The sequence below is a fragment of the Lissotriton helveticus genome, chromosome 1_1 (assembly GCF_964261635.1).
Source record: "Lissotriton helveticus chromosome 1_1, aLisHel1.1, whole genome shotgun sequence".
NCBI lineage: Eukaryota > Metazoa > Chordata > Amphibia > Caudata > Salamandridae > Lissotriton > Lissotriton helveticus.
In genome coordinates this window covers 1,331,881,008-1,331,908,786 of record NC_136057.1, presented here as the reverse complement: position 1 = coordinate 1,331,908,786, position 27,779 = coordinate 1,331,881,008, and the positions used below count along the sequence as shown (strand labels likewise).

The window sequence follows — 27,779 nt, the reverse complement described above, 5'->3', positions numbered from 1 at the left end:
ACCGTAATTTTGCTTTTATTAACAGGAAGAATCATATGTCAATCAAATACATTATTGCTTTTAAAACCTTGTTGAGATGCATAAATTGTAGAGACTGCAAACAAGAAACATCTAGCGAAATTTGCAACTACCAGCTCCAGGGGAGGAAGTTTAACCTCACTGTAGGTCAGTACCATAGCCACACCTCTTGGCATTTGTCGAAGGGATGATTTTGGAATTGTTTTTCAAAGGCGTGGTGAGATTTTCATTAGATTGGCCTGTTTGGACATGATTCTGGCTGTGACTATTGCAATTCTGTTAAAATGAAACCAATAAGGTTTAAGCTGATGCTCTGCCTTGCTCCGCAGATGTAAACAGCTCTTTCAATCGCTTTTTGGCTCTCTGGGTTTTCCTATGTTGAAGGCAATTTTGTTGCTTGATGCTGCTTGAATCAATTATTACATTGAAAGACTTGATTGTTGCTGGAGTAGATTATACTGCTTAATGTTGCTTTGTGGGCATAGTTATATGAACCAATATGGTCTGATTGTGCACCTGACTCGCTGTATAGAGTGGAAGGCGTATTACTCAGTACTGCTGATGGACTGAAAATGTTGGGGATAATAATGGGTGACTTGAATATATTTCTACTGCAAAGGGCAGTCTTACTGGGTTAATTTGCATTTTTTTAACACTGCAGTTTCCACAGCGAAACAAAAACATGTATAGAAACAACGACACACAATTTTGCATGAGCAAATGTATATACATCACATGGTTAAAGAGTCTGCCTCCTCATCACACATTGGCATAGAAACCCCCGCTCTCTGTAATGCCCTGTAGCAATGCTGTATCTCACCCCAAGTGCTGATAAACACATGCCTGGATCTTGGCCACCAGCCTCTGGTTTTAAATTAGATACTTTAGTCTTGAAAATGTCAGCATCTTTTGTCTGGAATACTGGTCCAAACCCTGAAATGAGAGAAAATCAAACATCTCTCATTGTTCAACCAGGTCGTGGGTATAAATGATGGTACTTCAAAAATCAAGTAACCAAATGTTGTGATTTCATCTGTGAGCATAAAAATGGTTTCCGGCCAAGAAAAAAATGAGGACAAATGAGAGTATTGGCCAGATTTAGATCTTAGCAGATGTGTTACTCCGTCTCAATGCCGAAATATAATTCGCATGGAATATATTGGAATTTATGTTTCGACGGACAGGATTTCCATCACGGTTGTGGTGGAGTAACCTGTCCATCAAAATCTAAATCAGGCCTTATGAGGGGCAGATAAACAAGTGGTGAGGACAGTAAATGTCACATGAAACTTCATGAACTAACATTTTGGGTATAAGCATGCTTTGTAAAGTATCTTGCAATGATATCCTCGTGATCTATATATCGGAATTGTATGCATTTATCATAACTGTCAAATTAGGGATGTGTGAATTTGCTAATGTTTACGAACATACAACTTCGGCCATTTTGGTTAAAATTTACAATTTTCATCAAGTGGTGAAATTAAATGTTACAACCAACTTCAGCCGCCATTTACTGCAGTAGGAACCATTCCTGCTGCAGCAAAGGCGCTGAGCAAGACAGTGTTGTCCGCTGTCAGTCAGCAGCAGTTCCAAGTTTCAGGCCATACACCCATGGGCCAAGTCCTGAGTCCCACCACCAAAGTGCTTGCACTGCCATGTCTGCCGTAACTTCCCTTGTCTACATACCACCACCATCTGAGCTTGTCTTGCCATCCCTTCTCTCCATACCCTTCCATCCCTCTCACCCTCCCTTTGTACTGTGACTGCATCCACACGTATGGAACTCTGCTCTTTGACTTATTGTAATAACTCTAATCAATGGTATTTGCTTTAGACCTTGCACCATATACCATTCCTATGTGACTCTTAGAGTTTTTCCAGTCATATCCCCTCCCTATGTATATAGAGATAACTCTAATAACTAATGTATGCAGTAGACCTTTGTACTCTCTACCATTCCTATGTGACCATTAGAGTATATCCGGTCTTATCCCTTCCTATGTATATAGAGATAACTCTAATGACTAGTCTCCTATGTGACTTTTAGAGTATATCCATGTGTATCCCTTCCCTGTGTATATAGAGATAACTCTAATCACTGGAACATGCAGTAGTCCGCTTTGCTCTCTTCCATTCCTATGTGACTTTTAGAGTATATCCAGTCTTACTCCTTCCCTATGTATATAGAGATAACTCTAATCACTAGTGTATGCAGGAGTCCGCTTTGCTCTCTACCATTCCTTTGTGACTCTTAGAGTATATCCATGTGTATCCCCTCCCTAAGTAGATAGAGATATCACTAGTATATGCCTAGAGTTTATCCACTTGTATCTCCTCCTTGTGTGACCTTATCTCTTGTACATTTGCAATTTTTTTCTGTGTGTACCTTTTTATAACGCATGTAATCCTAAGTCCGTATGTTTTCAACTGGTTCTTATGTAAGTCAAAAATTTTGCAAATCTGTTCTTCCGATTGTAACCTTCAGTCCTTATGGTTTTAACTGGGTCCTATGTAAAGCGCTCTGACACCTTTGGGTAAAGTTCGCGCTATATAAAATTGCATAAATAAATAAATAAATCTGCTTCCCCCACCAACAGAGCGACATCCTCTGACCATGCCTGTCACGTGGCCTGCTTCCCCTGCCACATGCTATTTACCATGTAGAGGGATTATGGTAACTTCCTTCTGGATTTCCTGTGACAGGCTGTCCTACCCATAGAACAAATCAGTAAATCCCTCTTGATAAAAAAAATAAGTATTCTTACTATCAGGAAAGAGATAAAGGGTGCTGTACTATTGCGCTCAGTGGCTGAGACAGAAATGTCAGGTTGCAGCTCAGCAGACATGGGGTCCCTGCTCTGATGAGGGTATAGAGGAGTTGGGTGTGTGCTTATCTGCATTATCTAGGTCAGATAGTCTGTTTTTGCGAATGGCTTCTACTCCTTTCGTTTTACATGTGGGAGCAGCCTATCTCACAGAGATGTGGTGAATTTTATTATTCATTGGCTTATGGCCCATTTCTGCTCTCAGTCAGAGCTTTACATCAGACTGGCTACCGCCCTGAAGCCTGTCTTCCCGCTATCTGGAGTGGGGAAGCAAGGAGCCTGTTTGAGATCATCGTATGTCGGCCATGCGGTATCTGCTTTTGACTCAATATGTAAAGCTTGTAACAAAATGGGGGGGGGCAAATATGCAGCTACTATGCCATTGACATGGACACACACACTGCTGTAAAATCCCCTTCCTTAACCAGGATTCACGATCCTGGTGCACTTTGTATGCTGTTTATCTTCTTCTTTCGCAATAAACACGATCTATATGGCAAGGAAGCCTGTGTGTGAAGTGCTATCAATAGCAATAAAAACACAAAACCTGACACTTCTTGCATTCTCCTGGGAATCAAACTCACCTGTTGAGTTGAAAGGCACCAGTACATAGGTTGATGGCTCGGTTAAGGTTCCTTTTTTACTGCCAACAATCGAGAACACATTCTGTTTTTTTGCTGCTAGGTCACCTGTGGAAACCTCCCTGGTGTCAACAACACAACTCCAGACACCTCCTGCTCCTAAATTCAGAAATCTGTACGAGAAACATGACAAAAAAGTGAGGTCTGTGGAACTTAAGGTGCTAAGACAAGTCTAACAACAAACAACCATGTGTTGGAAGGAATGCCTCCATTATTCTTAGCCATAGGCGATAGCTCGAACTGCAGATCAGTTTTCACACACCAAGCCACTCTAGCTAGAGACCAGCCATATGCAAACCAGTGTTTGTCCTGCTCCATAAGCAGCAGAGACGTCCAGGCGTGGTCATCTCCAGACATAAACACAAACCACATAAAACAAAAACATTCTTAAACGAGCAATGAGCATTTACTGACATCACAGGCACAGACCAAACGATTTCACTCCTTACAATGTCACTCCTGACTCGTTCATTGCTCTATACAGGCTAAAGGGCCATATGTATCATAGTTCCGTTTTGCGAATTCTAAAAAGCGATTTTTAAGGAATCGCTATTTAGAATTCGCAAAACGGTATGTATGTAAAAAATCGCTTTTTTATAGCGATTCCTTAACATTCCTAATTTGCGATTAGCAAATTGCTAATCGCAAATTACCCATTCATTTCTATGGGCCAGGAGGCCCATAGGAATGAAGGGAAAATTTGCGATTAGCAATTTGCTAATCGCAAATTAGGAATATTTTCAAGGGTGCAGGGGTGTCTCAAGAACACCCTGCTGCACCCCTGAAAATGACATGTGGGGGCATATGGCACACATACATGCCCTAAGGGCATGTATGAGCGTCATATGGCACCTTTGGTTTTTTTGAAAATAGCTTTTTTTAAAGAATTCGCAACTTACCACCAACTAGAAGTTGGTGGTAATTTGCGAATCCTTATGGGCATTTTTGAAATATTTTTTCTTTGATACATTGCATTTAAGGAATCGCAAAATTTGCGATTCCTTAAGTGCAATTCCAAAATAAGGAATAGCAAATTTTGCGATTCCTTATTTTGCAGCATAAATGTTACATACATACCATTTAGCTAATTAGCATTCGCAAAGGCCGAAATTCTCCGAATTTCGGCCTTTGGGAATGCTAATTAGCTTGATACATATGGCCCAAAGTGATCAACCCAAAAAGAAAGGTAAAGGTGCGATGTGACTCAGACTGCCAAGAGTCAGGACGACAACAGTTGTGTACTCCACCTGAAAGAAACCGCTGGTTAATGTATGACACAATGTTAAGATAGGGCTTTAACTCCCTCCTCCCCATGGCGTTGGTTTATTTTAATAATGTCTCAATTAAACATAAGTGAGCACATTTGTGCATTTTTATCTATTCTCTGCTTTTTTTGTTGTAAAAAGTGGTAAAGGAATGGATAACATATTACGTTTTCATATTTTCTTCTCATATAAATGAAAAAATATATTATATATATCTTTTATTTAGGCAATTGTTCTAGAGATGTTTTACTAATGCTCCAACTTTGCTCAGTGTGATTAGTTTGGATGGAATGTCAGGCCCTTCCTGAAAAGGGATACTGGATATCAGGATTATGCTACCTTGTGGCATGATCCCGGCTCCATCACTGTACACATGTGATGTATTCCGCTTGAAATTTAAGATCAGTATTTGGAATTTGGGTTGCAGGGCCCCCCCTTGCAAACAAAGGGTACGCCAACATTTTTAATAATAAGTGCATTTTGTAATTGGCGTCCGGTTGCCTCTATACTGTGGAACTTCTAAATTAGACACAGGCTCTCCTTTTCAGTATTTGACTCTCTGAGTAGAGAGGCAGTGTCTGGCTCCTGTGATGTGTGCCAGACACTCAGCAGCACATAAAAAACAACACTCCATAAATGACTGTCCAGCCAGTGCTTTTTCTGATAATAAGACCCCCCCAAAAGTTAAGAGTAGACTAATGTGGTAGTGCTGAGGGGATGGCTGCTGCTACTGGATGGACCCCAAACACAAGCTGGGCATCTCGTGGTGTTGCTGTCTCCTTGGGATACTGCCAACAGCATATGCAGAATTTTAACCCGTTCGGTGCTCATGACGGCTCACGGCCATCATGAGTTACGGTAGGCATGTGCTCATGATGGCCGGGAGCCATCAGAACGTTGCCGCTCCGCCCATGCGCTGTTAATTCCCCACCTGTGCTGGAGAATTAATCAGTGGGCGGTGTTCTAATGGCTCCCGGCCATCATGAGCACATGCCCACCGTGATTTATGACGGCCGGGAGCCGTCATTAGTACCGCAGTACCACGCCCAACCCAGCCCTCCCGTGCACCGCAGTGGAATTCGCACCGCGGAAAAGGAGTTAAAGGGGCAGCCCAGTGTCTAATGGGGCACAGCTTTACCCAGAGGACTTTCTCTTTTAAAACTGGCTGAGTTTTCCACATGGCTGTTCCTACACCAAGCATCGTACCTAAAGCAGGGACAATGGGGGAGCACGAGAGACCACCACAGCCTATGCACTCCTGGCCATCTCCCCTCATCCGGAACAGCTTGTGTGTTGGAGGAGGAGCTGGCCTCCTTTTTGCCCTGCTCAAGAAAGCATGCTGGAGTGATTCCAGTGCTTTACAAATACCTTACATACTTACAATCCCTTACATAAATACTGCACCATGCTTCTACCACAGGAGTAGGGGGAGCCACCACACAATGGCCCAGGGATCTCCAGAGAGAGAAGCGAACTAACGCTCTTTTAAACATGGCAGACCACATAGTGCAAGCGTAAGTTGAGGATCCTATTAATGCAATCTGAAACATAAGCTCTCTAACACACAGCGATAAAGCAAAGACTTAAGCACTTAATGAATAAGACATGAGAACAGAAAGAAAAATTTTGTGAGGAGGTCATTTATATCAGAATTACTTCATTCATTGATATACACATTACCAAGGTAGACTGTCAAGATAAATAAGTGCATGGAAGTGACAAGTGTGCACGGTGCTCAGGTGGTGAACATTATGTACAGTGTAAATATTTTCATATATACACGTTTTTGACAAAATAGGGCAGATGTTGATTTCAATCCAAAGATTCCTATCTTTCCTAGCATAGAATCCTGGTTATGTTGGACCTAGAAAGAGCGTCAACGTTTCAACTGGAACAATGGGACACAATGGTCCAGTATCTTGAATACTGGAAAAATCAGCCTGACTACTAGCAGGAGCTGGATGGGACCGCGGACCATCCTCCACACATTCTGATCTTTCCAGTATTCGAGATACTGAGCCATTGCTCCCCTTGTTCCAGGCTGAGACACACGGCCTTCAATAGGACTGTCATCAAACAATCCTCATTCACCCCCCCACCTCGCCTGTCTTGAGGAAGACCCGCTGTGACCACCCATTGGGGCACCACAGGGTCGAAACGTCAACGCTCTTTCTAGGTCCAGCATCACCAGGATTCTATACTAGGAAAGATAGGAATCTTTGGATTGAAATCAACATCTGGCCTATTTTGTCAAAAAACTTGCATATATGAAAAAATATTTAAACTGTACATAATGTTCACCGCCTGAGCACAGTGCACACTTGTCACTTCCATGCACTTATATATCTTGACAGTCTACCTTGGTAATGTGTATATCAATGAATGAAGTAATTCTGATATAAATGACCTCCTCACAACATTTTTTTTTCTGTTCTCATGTCTTATTCATTAAGTGCTAAGTCTTTGCTTTATCGCTGTGTGTTAGAGAGCTTATGTTTCAGATTACATTAATAGCATCCTCAACTTACGCTTGTTCTACCCGACAGAACCAATTTTTATTTACCTAAAAACTTACCCAGGTTCTGAGGGACACAGGGTTACCCCCTTTTTGTTAATGACCACATAGTGCGCCCGCTTTCCTGATATTAGCTTATTAATGCTAGAAAGATGAGGGTATTTCTCTCAATGCATTCGAGCAATGTTTTTCGAAAACCCATCAAAGCACTGAAATCATTTGCCATCTGTAGGTAAAAGTGACATTTTCAGCTTTAACTTTATGTAAACTCTATGAAAACGCACGTGGGTTAATTAGTTTAAAGTATGAATTGTCTTGTTTGAGAGTGCATTGTTCGTCTACCTCCTTATTGAATGGCTTGATTCCTGGATTTTCAGATGTAAATAGATAAAATGCTATTTAAAATGGGATATATATATATGTATATTCTCTTTCAGTCCACTGTAGTTTCACAGACTCTGCCCTTTCGGCGTTGGTGCGCGTACAAGTGTGAGAACCCGCATATAACCAAAGCAATCTCCACAAAAGAATGGAAATGCGCACTCCAAAGTTGCTCATTCGGCCAATATTTAATCCGCCATGTTGTACAGGCATGGTTTCAAAGCACTTGGCACGTTTCGGTGAACACTTGCCTTGCTCACAGGTCTGCAGCCTGCTTCAATCAGAGACTTAAGTCTGATTTGAAAGACATCCAGCAATAGCCTATGGTACTGGAATGTGTGAGACAAAGACATGTGTGAGTCGAGGGATAACTAGTAGTGCCCTAATGTTTTGAGGCCAGCTAGAGCAAGACTTGTGTCTGCTTGGAGAGTCCTCTAGTAACGGGCCAAGGCACTGTAGTTTACATCATGACAGTGCTGATATCAGCTTTTTAATACCCAGAGAGCATTCAAGTATCGCATTTGTCTGAGCCAAAGCTGAAAGGGATAGCCTCCATTTTCAGTACCTTGCTTACTGGTAAAACAATCTAGTCTTATTGGCTTTGCCAATGTTTATTTTTATTATGCAAGCCTTTTTCCACAGTCAATGACCTATTATTAGATTAATGTACATTGAGTATGAGGATGAACAGTCAGGCTATCATGTCATTCACAAGTTATATTCCACTTTAGGACACCAGTCTGTCCCATATATTACCTCGCCATTCTTTGGACCCCAACTTTGTCTTTGATGATCTCCAGTACTTCAGCAGTTGCCTTGACAGCCACTTCGGCGGCTTCATAGTGAAGATAGCCATGCGAGGACGTTTCCATATCCTTGTTAATGCCACCAACAGGCTCGTCATGACTTCCAAAGTCAGTACTGCCACCATGGCTGCATTTTCCTACCAGCAAAAATATATTAATAGAAGGATGAAGTCAATACATATTGTGATATAAGTTTATTACAAGAATTCTGTATTACACCTCTCGTCCATAAAAATATAAACAGCATCCAATGTTAAAGATATATAAAAAAAATTACATTAAAAATTCTTGTACACAATTGATTGTACGTCAAAAAGTCCTGGTTAAAATAACAATTCATTCACCGATTGCAAAAACAAATAAGGCTACTCTGACATTCTATGGGTCTAGAGCCAATATTTATATGCCCTGTGCAACGACTAAATATCTACTTTATTAATTGTAGGTTAATGATATAGCTTAAATACTTCTAATACCAATGGACTTCAGAGCATTAGACATGCCAATTCAAGTGATAGCCATCCTGAGCATTGACAGCAAGGTTGATTAGAGGAAATTCTAACAGCGAGGTAATATTTAAATTATAGTGATAGTGCTGTGCACCAAGAACAAAAGGAAGTAGGTGACCATGAAAACATGGGCAAATACCATTTAATAAAAAAATCCACCATTGCAAGTTTTATTTTAAATTTGACCTCAATAGAGAACGTCAAAGACTTTCTAGGAAAGCTAGAGTACCAGCAATGATTTCTTCATATTCAACTGCCTCATTGTACACATATTAACTTGAACTTTATTGCCTAAAACCATGTTTATGAAGTTAATATGCACATCACAAGTATATAAAATACATTTTTTTAAATATATTTCTTGTGATCCATGGCAGATTTTTCAAGCACTCTGCTGCCAAACTAGGATTACCATGAATTGTCCATGAAGCCATAAACCTTTTACATGCAATCTGACTCTTATTTTGGAGGGAGCACAACCCAAGCTCTACAGGAAAAGCTTTTAAACCTACACTAGATGGCAGCCCTTCGCTCAAACTCCATGATCAACAAACAGTCCTGACAGGCCATATGAAAGAGTTGGTGCAATTTACGTCTGATATACCTTTAGTAAAGGTGTTATGGTTAGGCCACAATTTTGCTCATTGAAAACGTACTCGGGCCATCATGAGTGCCAATTCAAAATGTTACAAACAACTCAATTCTCATTGAAAATAACTCATTTATATAACTGCATCTAATTTACCATTATATATGAACCAACTAAATATTTGCTTTCCACCTCCCCATTGCACCCAATGAGGTTTCTTTATATTGTTAACTTCTGGCTATACAGTAAGACTTCAGGGCGTGGTAATCCGGCTGGCATACAGGCTACCACAAGCAAATCATAAAGCCAAACTTAGAAAGAGCCAATCAAGACATGGGGGATTTGCTTCACCTGAATGAAGCTATGCGAACGGATCATTAAAAAAGGGAGATCAGCAATGGGGCCAGGAAACAACCTGGTTTCAGACAATTAACTAATGGAATCCATGTTCACTTTTGCCCAAACATCAGTGTGAAAATCTGTGTGAAAAGCAATTAATCATGATAGAAGAGCATTAGTAATGCCCATTGATGTTTGGTTGTGACAACACATTTCGATCCACAACATAAAAGGATGATTTAAAGTTAGCAAAATGTATACATAATGGACCTGCCTCAGATCTTTTGTGCATAATATAAGTTTAGGCAAATAAAAGATGGAGGGTAAATTGCCTATGCCTAAATGCCACCTGCTACTTTGGCATGAGTTGTAAACTATCTGGCAAATGCTCAACAGCTTTCAATTAAATACGTCCAAAAATATCTGAAGCCACATCTAAAAGGGAGATAGGCTGATGCACTGTCAGGCTAATAGTGATGCCTCCTTTTTTCCAACTAGGGAATTAAATGACCTGGTCAGCTGTCAAGATTGTAACAGAAAATTGTGTGAAATGTGAGAGTAAAAATTCTCCATGACCATCAGAACAGTCGTTTTGTTTTTAAAATACAATACTATTAAGTCAATATTTCTTTGAGTGTATGGAAACAAATCCCTCAATTTCACAGTCAGTTATAAATAGTTGTATTGTAGTATTTCAAATGTGTTCAGATGGCAATAATATTCTTTCAAATCATGAAGAATACCAGGATGCCTCAGACACTGCATATAGATTTAGAGGGAAGGCGATTATATGTAATCTTGGCAGATGGGTAACTTTTCAGAAGGCTTAGAAACTAGAAAATAATCCTCTGATTTACAAAATTCTTCTAGCCAATTTGTTTTTTCTTCAAGGTGGGAATGTTGATTTAAGTATCAGATATTTCATTAGCAACAAGTTACAGCAGAGGTTCTACAGTCGTATGTAGTTTAACTGAATACTGACACATCTTTTTTAAATTGGAGGTCCAGTCCCTTTCTGGATCAGATTTCCAATGACAGCATTTTAAAAATGCAGTGGTGGAAGTCTGCTGACACTCATGGCCCTCCACCTCTGCAAGGGTTCACACTGGAAATTAGGCCTCACTGTATCTGAGAGAGGATTCCTGTGAACCTCTGCAAATGGCTGTTGTGCACTGCGCTAGATTAGTACAACCAAGGGAGATCAGAAAATTGATCTGGGCCATCACAGTGTAATAACATAGGCTGTTTTTCAACCTGATCCATCAAACATTAGGCTCAAATTGCATAGTTTGACTTCATAGTAGAAGGTGAGACAGAAAGAGAGAAAGAGAGAGAGTCTCTGGGTTTGTGCACGAGAGAGATGAACTGATCATACCACTAAATAGGTTCAAGTCTCATTTTACTGTGGCCCCACATGTATCTCTTCTAATCAAAAACAAGATACATTTACCTGAGAAAATCATGGTTCCTTTTTTTTATTTTCCCGGCACGTTCATCTACTCTTAGTGGTACTCCCTTTATTCAAAACGTGCAGTCATTTCCATCAACATCTTTTTTTATTATCTATTTAATGTTTATATACAAAAGATTTTGTTGTTAAGCTTTGAAATATATTTTCTTATATAATAGCATACTGTGCTGATTTTCTTTTACCTCTATCATTTAAAAAAAAATCTCCCTTCCTTTCTAGGTAGGGCGTGAATGGCGCTTGCACTAATTATGCCAAACATGTTACATTTTATAGTTACTCTAAAGGGTCTAGGGTCAGCCTCCTTCAGACATTGGATTTTTTTTAAAACTCTTTTTATTAAAACTTTTCCGTGTTAGTAAGACACATCAATCTCACATTTGGTACAAATATGGTCAACTTGCACCACACATTTCTCCTACAGGTACAGTAAATGTTTCTTTCTTGTCGGCTCAACATGGTTCTACTAATGGACACGGTGATGGAATACCGCTAGGATCTACTCCCCTCCCGTCTTGGGGCGACTAAGACATTGGATTTTTTTGATCCAGAGCCTTCATCTCCTGGCTTGAGACATTTGTCAATCACAGCTGGGCTCAGCTCATAGGAGACTTTCAGTGTGTTATACTATTGTCAGTTTACAATGCATGAGAAACGGATGTATGACGTTACAACGCATACTTTTACCACGCCTACCATTACCACGCAATTTTTGCAACGCAGGATCCATTACAATGAAGTACCATTACCACGCGTGTATTTACAACGCATACAATTACAACGTAAGTATTGGTAAGTATATAATATTTTTTTTAATTTAATTTAATTAAAATTAATATAATGTAATTTAATTTAATTTAAATTTAATTTAATTAATTTTAATTTAATTTAATTTAATTTAATCAATTTAATTTAATGTAATTTAAATTTAATTATATTTAATTTTTACCCTGTACCCTTTTACCCAAAAACCCAAAACTGACCCTGAACTTTAAAAATACCCCTTTACCCAAAAACCCAAAACTGACCCTGAACCCTAAAAATACCCCTTTACCCAAAAACTCAAAACTGACCCTGAACCCTAAAAATACCCCTTTACCCAAAAACCCAAAACTGACCCTGAACCCTAAAAATACCCCTTTACCCAAAAACCCAAAACTGACCCTGAACCCTAAAAATACCCTTTTACCCAAAAACCCAAAACTGACCCTGAACCCTAAAAATACCCTTTTACCCAAAAACCCAAAACTGACCCTGAACCCTAAAAATACCCTTTTACCCAAAAACTGAAAACTGACCCTGAACCCTAAAAATACCCTTTTACCCAAAAACTGAAAACTGACCCTGAACCCTAAAAATACCCCTTTACCCAAAAACTGAAAACTGACCCTGAACCCTAAAAATACCCCTTTACCCAAAAACTCAAAACTGACCCTGAACCCTAAAAATACCCCTTTACCCAAAAACTGAAAACTGACCCTAAACCCTAAAAATACCCCTTTACCCAAAAACCCAAAACTGACCCTGAACCCTAAAAATACCCCTTTACCCAAAAACCCAAAACTGACCCTGAACCCTAAAAATACCCCTTTACCCAAAAACACAAACTTATAATATTTTTAATAAAATGATATACTTACCAATACTTACGTTGTAATTGTATGCGTTGTAAAGGTACATGCGTTGTAAATACATGCGTGGTAAAGGTATGCGTTGTAATGGATCCTGCGTTGTAAAAAATGCGTGGTAATGGTAGGTCGTTGTAAAAGTTGCGTGGTAAAGGTTGTATACCATGAGAAACTCTTTTGAAGTTTCCGAGAGTCTGGGAGCACTGGGACACTTTCTGTACCTCGGCCCTGAAGGGGTGGCTACTGGTTTTCAATAAATGGATTATCTCCAAGTATTGAGTTATAGTTTTATAGCTTTACAGATCTCTGCAGTTGACACTTTTTGCACATGTAACAAATATGTATGGAGTCAAAACTTTTGGTTTATGGGCTTTAGCCCACAAGATAGGTCTTTTATTCTTTCATATATTTTTCATTACTTATTATATTTACGGTTTTATTGATTGTTTTCTTATTCCAATGGTTTTTAGGGGCACATGTATCATTGTAAATACCGGTTGCAAAGGGGCAGAAGCGCAGAATCTGCCCCTTTGCTACCGGTATTTTTGCATTTGGGATGCATCAACCCAAATGTAATCTCGCAATTTAGATAATCGCAAATTTTGCTATTACCTAAATTGTGAATGCATTTAGGGAATTGGAATCAATGCAATACATGATGCAATTTTAAATTCCAATTTAGCAATTTGGGGTCACAAATTACCACCAATTTAAAGTTGATGATAATTTGCGAAAACTTTGAAAAATGCACAAAAGTGAATTTTTTAAAGTGCCATGTTGCACACACACATGCCCTTGGGGAATGTGTGTGCGCAGCATGTGATCACATGCATCAGAGTGGCCTTTTGGCCCCCTTGCGCCCTTGAATTTGCATGCACAATGTGCGAGTGCCTGTAGGCCCATAGGAATTAATATGAAGCGATTCCCTAACTGTGAATTGTAAACTGCAATTTGCAATTAAGGAATATGTAGGAATGCTAATATTTTAGCGAAACCTACATGCATAGGCAATTGTGATTCCATAATTGCATTTCCTTAATAATCGCAATTATGGAATCGCAATCGCCTCCAATGATGCATGGGCCCCTTAGTAACTATACAAATAAATAAACTTGAACTTGAAAGTGTGGTAGCCCTGGGGAGCAGCACAGAAAAAAGCATCTGATAAGTGTGATGCTCCTATTACCATGACCTAGAGAATCTGGATTTCATAAAAGACATGGAGGCTAAAATTATGCATCATACTTTTAATGCAGTCTTCAAGCAGAAGCATACATCACAAAGTAAAAGGTTCCAGAACAGAACATTAGGAGCATACAATAGGCATGAGCCATCAACAATCTGCCTCTTTTAAATGTGGAGGAGAAGACAATAAGTCCCAAACTTTAGTCTTCCAGACACTTGTCTCAGACCAAACACAAAATGAAGGACGAAGAAGAACAAAGGAACCAAAAGGCCAAAATTCTCGAAATTATGAAATGTTACCTGAAAAAAGAGAGAAATATAAGCATTTCCAGAAAGGATGGAAAGACAAGCAAAGCACAATGCAACCTAAACAAGATAAAGAAATTATTAAAACAACAATTTCTTAATAATAATCTTTGAAACATTAGAAAACATTTTCCATCAAAGGTATTAGAGACTTAGAGAAATGTATATAGTAAGCCTTAGCCTTCCAAGGGAAGGGATCGGTGGGATAATGTTAGCCTCCGTGTCTTTAATGAAATCCAGATTCTCTAGTCATGGTAATAGGAGAATCGCAATTTCATTACCAGAACGGAGGCTACATTATGCATGTTGGTAGCTTTGAAAGACTACAACAGACATGTGTTCGATTGGTTTATAGTAATGTCGTGCGAAAGTGCTAGCATTAGACCAGTCAGCAGCTTTGAGAATGTCATCCAACTTACCACCAGACCAGAAAGATTTACTGGCCATAGCACCTCTAAGTGAGTGAGCTTGGAATTTCTTTAAATCAATACCTCCTAACTTCTAGACAGTTTTCACCCATCAGGCAATGGAAGTAGAAGTGATACCTCTATGAGGATTAACAAAAGATATAGGTAACTGATTCACACACTGAGCACGAAGACCATTAATTCTGTGATTGTACTCTCTCATGCAGTCTACCACACATAGTTTAGGGAATAAATCAAACCGTGGATAGAAAATTGAATCAGACATAGTCTTGGTTCTCCTAATTAGTTCAAATTTGACACCAAACATGTTATAGGATCTATTGGTGATATCAAGAGCTTTGACATCAGAAACTCTTCTACAAGAAATTAAACATAGCAGTGTTGCGAGCTTGATGGATAGTGATTTCCTATTCAACTGAGTATTATCAGGCCAATTAGAGAAAAGACCAGAATTAACTTAACGTCCCAGAGAGACTCGTATTCAGATTCAGGGGGTCTCCTTAGTCAAATACTCTTCATTACTCTACAAACAATGACATTCTTACCTACGGTTTTACCGTTAACGAGGATATGGCTTGCTGAGATAGCCGATCCATAGAAATTGATTGTTCTATAGCTGAGACTCCTTTCAAACTGTTCTACAAGGAAGTTAACTATCTCAACAATAGTGGCCTGCATGGAATTCAGGTTCCTTTCTAAGCACTAACGTACCCAGCATCTTCATATGTTGTTGTACCTGTAGTGAGTGACAGGGGCCCGGGACTCTCCGAGGAGAGCTGAATTCGTCGATGAAAATCCTGAGACTTCATTGGATCTCCTGACACTCTCCAGGCAAGAAGGTTGAAACTCCCGCTCTGAATTAGGGGGTGATCTCCTCCATCTATGTCTGTTAGAAGATTCTCTAAGGTAGGAATCAGGAAGGGGGCGTTGCAAGCTAGTTCTAAAAAGGTGGGTAACCAGGCCGAAGATGGCCAGAAGGAGTTATTAGGACAAGGCAGCATTGATCCTGTCTCACCTTCTGTAAAACTTTCTGGATCTTGGCAAAGGGAAGGAAAGTGTACGCTTTGACTCTTTTCCAAGGTTGGGAAAAAGTGTTCACTGCCAGAGCAGCTGGGTCGGGCATCCAACTGAAGTATATTTCCAACTGGAAGGTTAGTATGCTCGCAAAGAGATCTATTTCTAGGGGACCCCCAATCTTGTTGAGATACTGGAACACAGAAAAACGGAGTTTCCAATCACTGTAGTCTAAAAGGAACCTCGAGTTCCCATTTGCAGAAATGTTCATTTTTCCTGGGAGGTATTCCGCTCCGAGCGCGCTTTTGTGTTCCAGGCAGAACATCCGAAGTTATTTGGCTAAATTCGAGAGGTCCACAGATTTGGTACCTCCCAGCCAGTTTATAAAGGCTACCGCGGACATATTGTCCATCTTTAAGATGACTTATCTGCCCTGGAGCGAATTTCTGAAGCTCATGAAGGTGTACAGACCAGCTGTTAGTTCTAAATAGTTTATGCGGTGAGAGGACTCCTCTTGCGACCAGATACTGCCCGTATTCCGATCAAGAAGGCAAGCTCCCCAGCCATGAAGGCTCGCATCTGATTCTAAAACAAACTCTGGTACAGAACCAAAAATTGCTTTGCCATTCCAGGCGTCTAGATTCTCTAGCCACCAGGCTAGTTCTGATCTTGCTTCCTGATCTAGGATAATGCAATCTCCATACCAAAGGACGGATTTCAGAGCTCTCGCTTTTACTCTTTGAAGAGCCCGATAATTTAGGGGACCCGGAAAGATGGCTTGGCTAGAGGAGGAGAGGAGACCCAGTAGTCTGGCTAGTTCCTTTAAAGTTAGGTTTTCTTGTTTCAGGACATGTCTTATTTCCTTCCTGATGTTGGTTATTTTATTTGATGGGAGTAAAAGGAGACACTTTGTTGTATCTACAGTGAAGCCTAGGAATTTCAGGGTTTTGGAGGGAGACAACATCGATTTTTCTTTGTTTATAATGAACCCCAAGTTCTCTAATAGATCCATTAGGGTATTCAGATCTTGAACTATCTGAGAATGGTCTTGGGACATTATAAGGAAGTCATCTAGGTATACAATAAGGCAAATACTTTTTTCTCTTAAGGACGAGGCGATTGTTCTCATGACCTTGGTGAAGCACCATGGGGCAGAGGATAGACCGAATTATAGGGCTTGAAACTGGTACAGGTGATTTTACAACATGAACTGAAGGACGGGTTGGTGGATTTTGCCCATTGGGATGGTTAAGTATGCATCTTTTAGGTCTTGTTTGACTAGCCAATCTCCCTCTAGTAACAAATCCCTCAGGAGATGGATGCCTTTCATCTTGAAGTGCCTGTAAACCAGATATTTGTTTAGTTCCCTCAAATTTATAACAGGTCTTCAGCCCTTGTCCTTTTTCTCTACGAGAAAGAGTGTACTTATAAATAATCTTAACGTCTCTAGTGGGACTTCTATTATTGCTTATTTCTGGAGCATAGAGGATATTTCCTCCTCTACTCATTTTTGTTGATCTAGAGTGAGCGGGATGTCTCTTGGGAAAGAAGTTTGTGTAGGGGTTTGGAAAGAAGTAGCAGGAAGAGGAGGTAAAGTACTCACTTTGGGGATTGTTGCTGTTGGTGGAGCCACGTGATCTAAAGCCTCTGTTATGAGGGCCTTTCCCTCTCTGGGGTAGACTTGGGGAGTATTGGTAGCCTCTTCCGTAGCCACAAAATCTTGAATAGGGCCTTTGGTTGAAACAGCCAGAAGAAACGCCCCTTCTTCCGGCCCATCCAAAAAGGTTAGGGTTGAATACTCTCTTCATATTCTGTTGTGCCTTATCCAGGGCTGTAAACATTGAGAGTTGAGACAAACTTCCCTAATGACTTTAAAAGGTCTTCGCCGAAGAGTAAGAGTCTGAGTTCCACCTCGGTCGGTTGGCTGTAAAATTATTGGTCGTCATTTTCGTCCAAGTCTGGGACATATTCATTGAGTATGTCCGAAGCCTCATTATCTTGAAAATCATTATCTCTTATTTCATATTGAGCACCGAGATGTTTTGTGCCGCTAGGGACACCCAGATGTTTTTTGCCACTAAGGACACCAGGATAGGTCGTGCCACTAAGACACCCAGGGAGTTTGAGACGCAAGGACCTCCATTCATTGTTGAGGTGCTTAGACCTCCTGAGTTAGTTAAGGTACTAGGACCTCCCATTGTGCTCCTGGGGGTTGGATGTTCAATATCTTTATTTTCTTTTGTCTTTTCCCCCTTATTTCTGGGAGGTCATCTGAGGTGTGGGAGCCCTGGTTCCCTGTAATGTTGTGCTCCTCGGTAGGGAAGGACCTCTTTGAAGTCGTCCCTTGACTTAAGGTCTCAAGCATGCAGGACCTCATTTCATTATGGATGATGTTTTTTAAAGGCTTCATTGTCCATGCTAGGGATAGGGGCAATAGCGTTGTCTGAATTGATGTCAGACATTGTGCAGGTAGTTCGGGTGGTTTATAGGTTGGGAATGATGGACAGAAGGTTTTGGACCCTGATATGGTATAGTGCTGGTAGTAAGGGCACTTTAAGGTAATACGAGGGCTTTAATGTTGGAGGTCTGTGATGGCGCAAAACAGGATTATCGCTTTCCGATCCCCTTTATTTATGTAAATAGATAATTATAATCCACTTGGGCATTGAGCAAGGTTGGCAGCATCTGATCGCAATCGGGAACCGAGTAACTGACGCTTACGTGCTCGAGCGAACAGCTGCTGCCAATCTCCATAGAGAAAAGGTGCCTTGAGCTCAATGGTGTCTTTCGATCAGCTGGAGCCCAGGAGTATGAGGAAGAATGGCCCCTGGCAACGTGAGGACATAGTGCCCCCGCTGCAAAGGAGCCTTCCTCTAATGCCTTGCACGGAGCCTGCGTTATATATAGGGGGTCCCAGACCAAGAACACAATTCCTGTTTTAAACACACACTATTTAAATGAATTTAGGAAACACACACTAAATGAAGGTGACCAGTGTTTTTAATCCACTGTACCAGGCAAACAATCAATATTGAAAAATCAGACATAAAATATACATGATTCAATGCGCCCACAAAGAGAGGAGGAGGGGGGGGGGGGGGTGCAGGGAGGGGGATGTATTTCACTGGATTTTACATCACTAGTTAACATTCAAGAACAACAACATAATACATAATTCAAAACGTAATTCCACATACATGAAAAACCATGGAACATGACATATATCATAGCAAAAAATTCCTAAGAAGATACTCCTATAATGATTAATATATCAAACTGGGGTTAGGAGTTCCTGGTTGTAAGGTGTAGATGTCTACGTTTCGACCCCGATGGTGTTGCACGGAGCCTGGGCCCGCGTCTCGCCTCTAAAGGAAGAGAGGTACTGCATCTGAAGCGGGTGTGTTTGAGTGGCAGTGAGCATTGTTTCAGGTAAGAACTCCCGAGTAGTAAGGCTGATTTATGGTAGTATTGGAATTATGGTAGTATTGGAATTATGGTATATTATGGCAATACAGAATATTTAAACAATATATGTTGTTATAAAGGATTGCAATATTATATATTTAGACAATAAAACTCATACCAAGATTTAAATAAAACTTACGTCTGTTGGCAAGAGATGGGAAATAAAGCGAGAATAAGATAAGGTAAACAAGAAGCGAAGGAGCTCCGGTCATAAGGAGGGAGTAGGAGGAGGGAGAGCTCCATAAGTTAGAGATCGGTATCGAGGTAGGGGTTAGGGAAGTGGGGTAGAGCCCACGAAACAAGAAAGTGGTGTAAAATGGATATTGATAGAAGTTAGAGACAGCTAATAAGCAGGTAATAAAGTTTGAACTTATCTGCTCGGAGCCACATTTAAAAGAGACAGATTGTTGATGGCTCATGTCTTTTGTATGCTCCTAATGTTATGTTCTAGAACCTTTTACTTTGTGATGTATGCGGCTGCTTGGAACCTGCATTAAAAGTATTATGCATAATGTAGCCTCCGTTCTTGTAATAAACTTGGGTGCTACAGAAAAGGATGCAACCCCTTTTCATGGCTGGAAATACCTAATGTCACCGACCCTCATCAGTCATTGGCTTCCTTACTTCGATTTTAAGTATTGTATTGATGGTTTGTGGACATGTACATTGTTTACAAATATTTGTTAATCACTTCAGGTAGTGGCTGGTAACAAAATAGGATTACAAATGTATTATTTCATAAATGCAACATTGTTTATTATGTCTTTTGGAAAGAAGTTTCTGCTCCTTCAAGTACAATACATTTAAGACAACCACTTTTGTTAATGTCATTTCACCAGCAGGGGGTGCTTCAATAAAGCCACTTGAAGGCGGCACAGTGCAAGGCATCTTTCATGCACGGTATCCTTCATGAGATTGCAGTGGTGGATTTCGTGGGGAGGGGTGGGCAAAGGTGGCCCTTCTTGTTTGATTTTTGTTTCTGGTTCTCGCAGTGAGTACCAGATCAAGGGCTGGTTTGCAGATAACATTAAAAGCAAAAATAAATTGCATACATTCAAAATTAAAATGCAGGCAATTCAATGTTGCAAAGCAATTGTTTTCTTGGTATTCCTCAGATTGGGCATGCCCCCCCAGGCAGGTTGGCAGCTGGTGGGAGCACAGAGGCATCGCAAGGGAGTAGGCACAATTTCTGTGGAGCAAGGCAGAAGCTGTAAGGCAAAGAGAACATTTCAAGAGAGGACTTAGGCATATCCTGTGCTGTATTTGAACCAGTGGGGGCACCAGCACTTCTGTTTGAGAACTGGCTTTTATTTGTTCTGCAACAGAGTACAAGAATTGTATAAACAAATAATGCAGAAAGACAGGCGACCAGAAATATTGAAAACCCGTCAGAAAGGGAGAAAGCAAGAGCCTGTAAGAGTGAGGTAGAGTGAGAGGGAGTGTCTAGTAGGGGAAAAAGGAGGCCTAAGAGGACTTCTATAATAAGCAGCTTTGGCATTCAGTGCGCTGACATTTAAATGTGCCAACTGTGAAGTTTGGAGCAGAGCTTTGGGCATTGATACTCATTCAATTACAAAATAACCCCAGGGCATATCTCCTTTGAAGTAATTTATTATATGAAGCTAACAAGCTGAATAGGGGAAGGATCGCCCCTTTAATTTCCAGAGTATTGGGGAACTGGGACTCTGGCCAGCAGGGAAGTGTGCGGGCATATATATTGGACCCGGGGTGGGGGAAGGAATATGGGGAGCAAGGAATGGAGAGTGAAGTGTGGAAGGGGAGTGTGGTTCATGTGAGTGATCATGGATCGGGTGAGGTTTGAGGTCAGGTGGGTGGTGTCTGAGGTGGGGCTAGTGGGTAATAAAATAATGATTCAGTTGGAATTCATTTCATAGATGCAACATTATTTAGTATATATTTTGGGAAGCAGTTTCTGCTCCTTCAAGTGCAATACATTTAAGACACTGCTTTTGCCTGTGCCATTACACCAGCAGGGAGTGCTTCAATAAAGCCACATGAAGACAGTGCAGTGCAAGGCATCTCTCCTGCAAGGTATTCTTCATCGGATTTCAGTGGTGTACTAAGTAGCGACGTGGGGGTGGCAAAGGTGCCACGCACCTTCTTGTTTGTTTTTTGTTTCTGGAGTATTCACCAGTTCCTCGGATGATTTGCAGACAACAATTCAAACAAAAATAAATTGCATACATTCAAGATTAAAATGCAAGCAATTCGTTTATAAAAGTGTTTCTTATTGGTTTTGCATGCAGTGTGCGGGCAGCCATATTGTACCATGGGTGGAGAAGGGAGTGTGGGGAGCAGGGGGTAGAAAGTAAAGTGGGGAACGGCAAAGGTTCATGCGAGTGATTATGGATGGGGTGAGGTTTGGGGCCAGGTGAGTAGTGTCTGAGCTGGGGCAAGTGGTTAGTGACTAAGGTGGTGGAAAGGATGTGGTGGTAGTCAGATAATGACTGAGGTGGGGATGGGGTGTGGCAATCAGGTGGGTACTGATGGATGTGGAAGGGATATATTTTGGTACAGCGGGTCATAGCAGAGGTGGAGGAAGGTGGATTGTTACTGAGGTGAAGTGCGGTGGTCACACAGGTAGGGAAAGGTAGTGTCCATGGGTTCTCTGTTCTGGAACTCATGGTGTTCCTGAGTTTACAGACGAGGTTTGGGTCTCTGAGGGTAGATTTCTTTGCCTTCCTAGACAATGCTCAGCTCCCCTGTTTTGCATGATTACGCATTGCTTGGGGTGTGGAAGGTGAATGCAGTGTCCTTCCAGTGGTCTTGGAGTCTTTTGTAAGCTTTTCCCCCGGTTCTGCTGATTCCGGCTGTGTTGCAGAAGATCAGGAGGGGTAATATTTGGTGGTTCCGGTGATTCCAGGGTGGCGTTGGTGCCTTTGATTTCCCCACTTATTGGAGCTGGTGGTTCACCAGTGCTGGGTAATTCTGTATTGGTATTATCTATTGTTGAGTCCCAAATTCCGTTCCGGGTGTTCCAGTCAATGCATCTTGAGGCTTGGGTGTTGAAGGGCGGCGTTTGATGAGTAGGGGGTGTTCTCAGGTGGTGGCCGGACTTATTCAACAGTCTCAGCATCCTTCTACTTTGTGGGTTTTTGCAAAACATTGGTCCAATTTTTCTGGTTGGTATCTGAGGAATGAGTTTTCTGTTGAGGATGTGGATCCTGTCAGAATTCTGCATTTTTAATCAAATGGCTTTGAACTGGGTTTGGCCCATTCTACGTTCTGGGCTCAGTTGGCTGCTCTTCTGGCCTTCTGGTGTCCTCTTTTTGATTGTGTGGAACCTCTAGTTTCTCGTTTATTGAGATCGCTGGCATTAAAGTGGCCTCAACCGATGTTGTTTGCCTCTATGTGGGGTCTGCTGTTGGTTCTGAAGGCATTCCAGGAGAGTCCATTTGAGCCTCTGGAATCCGTGTACGTTTTTGACCTTGAAGGTTGTCTTTTTTGGTGGCTATTGCTTCAGCCAGACGGATTGGTGAGCTGGGGTCTTTCTTGAGATCTGCCTCATTTTAGTGCTTTCTGGAGAATAGGGTGGTGTTGAGGACACACCCTACTTTTGTGCATAAACGTTTCACAGGTCTGCTCAAGTGGTCCTGCCTGTCTGTTTTCCCAAGCCTCGGTCTGAGAAGGAGTCACGGTTGCATCTCTTTGATGTGAAGAGGGCTTTGTTGGTGTACTGGTCGCGGACTAGGCGGTTCTGTATGGGGGACCATATTTTTGTGACCTTTAGGCAGAGCCGGTCTGGTTATAAGCCCTCCAGTCATACCCTTAGCCGTTGGCTGAAGGAGGCCATTCTGGTGGCCTACGGGTCGCAGGACAGGGTGGTGGCGCTCCCGGTTCAGGGGCGTTCTACTCTTCGGTGGCTGTTTCTTGGGCCACTTTTAAGGGGGTGTCCATGGGGATATTTGGTGGGCGGCCACTTTGTCTTCTCCTCATACCTTTATTCAGCATACTAGACTAATAGACTGGATATTGGGGGTGCTGCCTCTGTTTCTTTTGCTGCATCAGTTCTGGGTGAAGTTGCATCTTGATGTTCTTGTTTCTGTACCCCTGTTGTCTGTGTATTGAACACAGTATTGCAATCTCTGCTATATGTTGGCTGTGTACTGTTCTCCATGAAGCTGATGCTTGCTTTGGTATCTGCTCATGCGTGAATTTTTGTGGCAAGGATGACGGACAAGGAGGTAATGCCCCAGTTCCTTACCAGTAATCTTTATTATTCTGAGTCCTAGTCTTCCTCACTACAGTGTAGTTTAGTGTAGTTTCTTGGTTGGTGGTCGCTCCTTTTATCTGATTGGTTGATAGTGGAGGTGGCCCTACTGGAGGGGTAGGAGGAGAGTATACTAACGTTACCTTAGGCGTTTCTGTGAGAGACTAAAGCTCATGCATGAATTACTGTGGCAAGGAAGACTAGAACTCGAAGTAATGAAGATTACCGGTAAGTAACCGGGCATTACCAAGGTCAGAATCATTAACAAAGGGAGATTAGGTTATTTGCCCAAAATCACAGGATGTAGAGGCAAGACCAAAACTCAAATTTGATTCTAAAGTCAGCAGCTCTGACTGGTAGGCCACATCCCTTCCCAAATAGGTTTAACACCCAGATAAAAATGAACATTTACATTAAGCATTTTCATAGGCTATCTTGCAACAAAGAAACAGCAGTAGTGCTAACTACATGCCCACCAGGTCATAAAGGAAAGCCAAAAGGCTTTACTCTAACGAAGTGGAAGCAAGATATTAACCGATTCACAGTCAATGTAGTCAACAGTGTAGGTATAAAGGGTTTGTGTGGCTAAACCTCACTCAGCTAGTTCCTAACAGGTTTTATTGCGTATGTATTCTGTTTGCACATAATTGTTAGCAATATTAAACTAAAACTAGCTCAAGACTTTATCAGCATTAACTTTCAACTATTGGCTTTGTAACAGATTCTTAGCTACACATTGTTGTGGTATTAATAGTTGATATGATTGGATGAGGATTGGTTGGCATCTGTTAACCTGCATGGTAGGAGAAAAACACCTCATTTCACAAGTTGTCGCCCTGAAGAAGGACCAGATCGGTTCCAAATGGATTATGGCAAAGAACATATATTACATGCAGAGCAGAATAATATGTTGACCGACGAAAAGGATGTTGCATATTGCATTAAGAATAAGAAATGTGAAAAAAGAAAATAATATTTGCTCAAAATATGGATCATCTTGATGGATTGAATGTTGATGGAATTTTGTTCAACAACATTGGAAAGGGAGAATCATGCTGTGAAGGTAGATGATAACCAGAAACAGTGGTTCATGTGGAAAAAATATATGTAAGCAATAGAAAATACTATTACGCACAATGGCAATAAAAAAAAGGGGGTAACGGGGATGTCCAAACGAGAAGCAAGACCATATACAGCTTGATTCTTATGCATTCAGAATGTTTATATACAAAAATCATTACAGTTACATCCCAAACACAAAAAGTGCACAGTATCCCCATGTGAACATGGAACCTACAAAACAGTGTGTGACATTTTGTGACATAGAGAAATGGTTTCCATAATGACAAAGTAGACCATCAAATTAGTATATAATAAACTCAGCCTTCTAATATGGTGATAGGGACTGCTGAAGTTAAATGATGCCTACTGTTATGGAGCATTTGAAGAATGCAGTGTGCACCTTTGGACTACTCTAAGTATAATGGAGTAGGAAGTATATTGGTGTAAATAGTCGTGCCAAAATGGAGTTATTTACATACATATTATGAAAGAAGTTAAAATCATTCTAATTAAATATGGAGTGACAAGAATGTGAGGCCCTGGTTCAGGTACCTAATAAATGAGTCAATGGCCAAGGCTCAGCTGTTGTTTTGCTTCAGGTAATGTTCTATATTTTACTTAAGACTTTCACTCCAAACATATGGTCAAGCGGCCTGTATCATGTGACTATCTATGCACACCTCTGTCCCTATTGGATGATCCCTGTGTAGTTTAGTTAATCTAAGGAGTTGGTTGAAGGAAAGAGCCCATGCACTGCACACTTTTGCTACGAGCTGTTTTTGGCTGTTCATGAGGTCACTTCTTTTTTAACCTTTATTCTTTATTTTTCAATAAAGTCACAGTGGGTATACAGTTACGAGCATGCAGTCTAAAGGGATCCAAATACAAGATACGAGAAATAAAACACTATAATATAACATATTCAAGTGCCAGTTGTTGTATTTCTAGGAGCTTAGGAATTATCACATCAAGGGCATCAACTTCCCTCATTATCAGTCACATTGTCGCTCGCATCTGATGCAGGTTGATCACTCACAGTTGATTCAAGAGTTAGGAAATTTCTACAAAGCTCCCTCCATGTCCCGGATCATGAGGTTAATTAGTGATGATATAATTTCATTTTAGTGTAAAGCATTTGGATTTATAGCATTTTGATTGTGAAGCTTCAGGCACAAGCAGAGTGCACAGTGCATGACTCAAGCTCTTCCACCATACACCAGCCCAAGAGTGGTTGTCAGTCTAAAGATTAGTCAACACTGTACAAACACCACATTGGACGCGAACCCACAAAGCAAATAAATTTAGGTTTTGGGTAGGAATGGGGTTAATGCTAATCAGGGTTGGCCAATTTACATTGTTGCCACAAGTAACTATACACTCTCCAATTTGTAAATCTCTCACCAAATAACACAAAAAAACATGGAGAAGAACATCTAACTTTTCTAGGTCATATTTTGTTTTCGGACAAACGCTCTGATGAGCGGTTGGGTCTCTAAATGCTGCATTCTTAGGACGGTCATCGCTGCGGTATTTCATAAGCCAAACACGTAGAGCTATTGTTAGCTGTTTTACATTTCACATATCCTCACTTCTGGATTTCCATTTAATTATAGGAATTAACAAAAAAATTTGATGACTTTGCAAACAATATCTTCTCAAGATTGTACTACTGAATATCAATATTGTGGTACAATAATATCTAGGGCAGAGAATCGAGAGACAAATATCAAAAGGTGGTACATATAGGGAAGTATTTACTGTTCATATTCCCACATCCCAAACATTCACTGGGTAAATACATTCCAACACACTTCACATTGCGTAGGCAAGACACAAAACTGCATCCAGAGCTGCTAGAATTGTACTTACCTGTCAAATCAGCGTCAAAGAAGAAGGATGATGATGGGTGTGCTATGGCTTTATAATGTTTGAACTTTGTTGTGTTCCATGTTCTTTAAATAGCAGCTGTTTGTGGTGGCATTAAAGGAGACTTCAATAATGTTATCCTCCGGTCTTGCCATAAAATCTACACTTACTGAGCTGTAGGTATTTTCTCAACATTTTGTCCTCGATATTGTGTACCATCAATATTCTGGGTTCTATATTAACATTGCACACCCATATGAAGTTTGGACTGGCACTGGGGTTTCAGTGACACGATTAGGCCATGCATCAAACATTTTATAACTTTGCCGAAATTGGGCCATCTAGGAAATCATTCATTTTCAGGATTAACAAAGGTCTGTACCAGGGGCCTTATTATGTAATCGGTGCACAGTACCTGTACCTGTTTGTGCCATCAGGGACCTCTAAAAAAGTGAGCCAGGTGCAAACAGGGGCAGTGCACCCTATTACACTGAATGTGCTGTCTTCAGAGTAGACAGCTCATTCAATAAAATATAGAGTGGGTGTTTCAAAGCTGCTCCGTGTTTCACAGTGCAGGTCGCATGCCGTGTGCATTATAAAGAAGCGAAAGAGATCACCATTCAGGGGGGTGCAGTAAGTGACTGCATCCACCTGGAGGGGGATGTCTGGGGGGGTCCATGGGAAAGGGTTTACAAAGGGATGTTATTAAGCCAAACAAACACTAAGGGCCAGATGTATGACCATAGCATTTTGCGACTAGCAAATTGCGACAAATTGCGATTCACAATTTGTAAGTCGCAAAATGCTATGTACAAAAGTGTTTGAAACACTGTTTGTGATTCCCAATGGGGTTACAAATTGCATCCCTCTTGAATATTAATGAGGCTGTTGCAATTTGCGATCCTATTGGGAATGGCTAGCACTCCCAGGGATGGTGGCCTGCAGGGGTCAGCAGACCTCCATGTCTGGGACTGCTTTTAAATAAAACAGTTTTCTTTTTTTAAATGCAGCCCATTTTCCTTAAAGGAAAACGGGATGCATTAAAAAAAATTAAATGTAACTTAGCATTTTCATTTTTTAAGGGCAGGCAGTGGTCCTTGGGACCACTGCCTGCCCTTACAAAATGTTTGCACATGCATTCCCTTAAGGAAAGGGGTCCCTTGGGGATTCTTTCCGGCATGCTAGTGCTTTACTACCCTTCTGAGAAGGGTGGTGAACTGTGAGTGTTTAGCGAC

General features: G+C 41.0%; 1 protein-coding gene across 1 annotated transcript in view; it reads right to left on the bottom strand.

Annotated features, from left to right (window-relative positions):
* LOC144763972 (von Willebrand factor A domain-containing protein 7-like) overlaps positions 1-27,779 on the bottom strand; it is a 262,295-nt gene that overhangs the window by 127,100 nt on the left and 107,416 nt on the right. The window contains exons 5-7 of the mRNA XM_078650071.1: positions 8,405-8,591; positions 3,431-3,600; positions 839-951 (exon numbers count right to left, since the gene is read on the bottom strand). Coding sequence (XP_078506197.1) covers positions 839-951; positions 3,431-3,600; positions 8,405-8,591 — 470 coding nt within the window. The remainder of the gene's footprint in view (positions 1-838; positions 952-3,430; positions 3,601-8,404; positions 8,592-27,779) is intronic.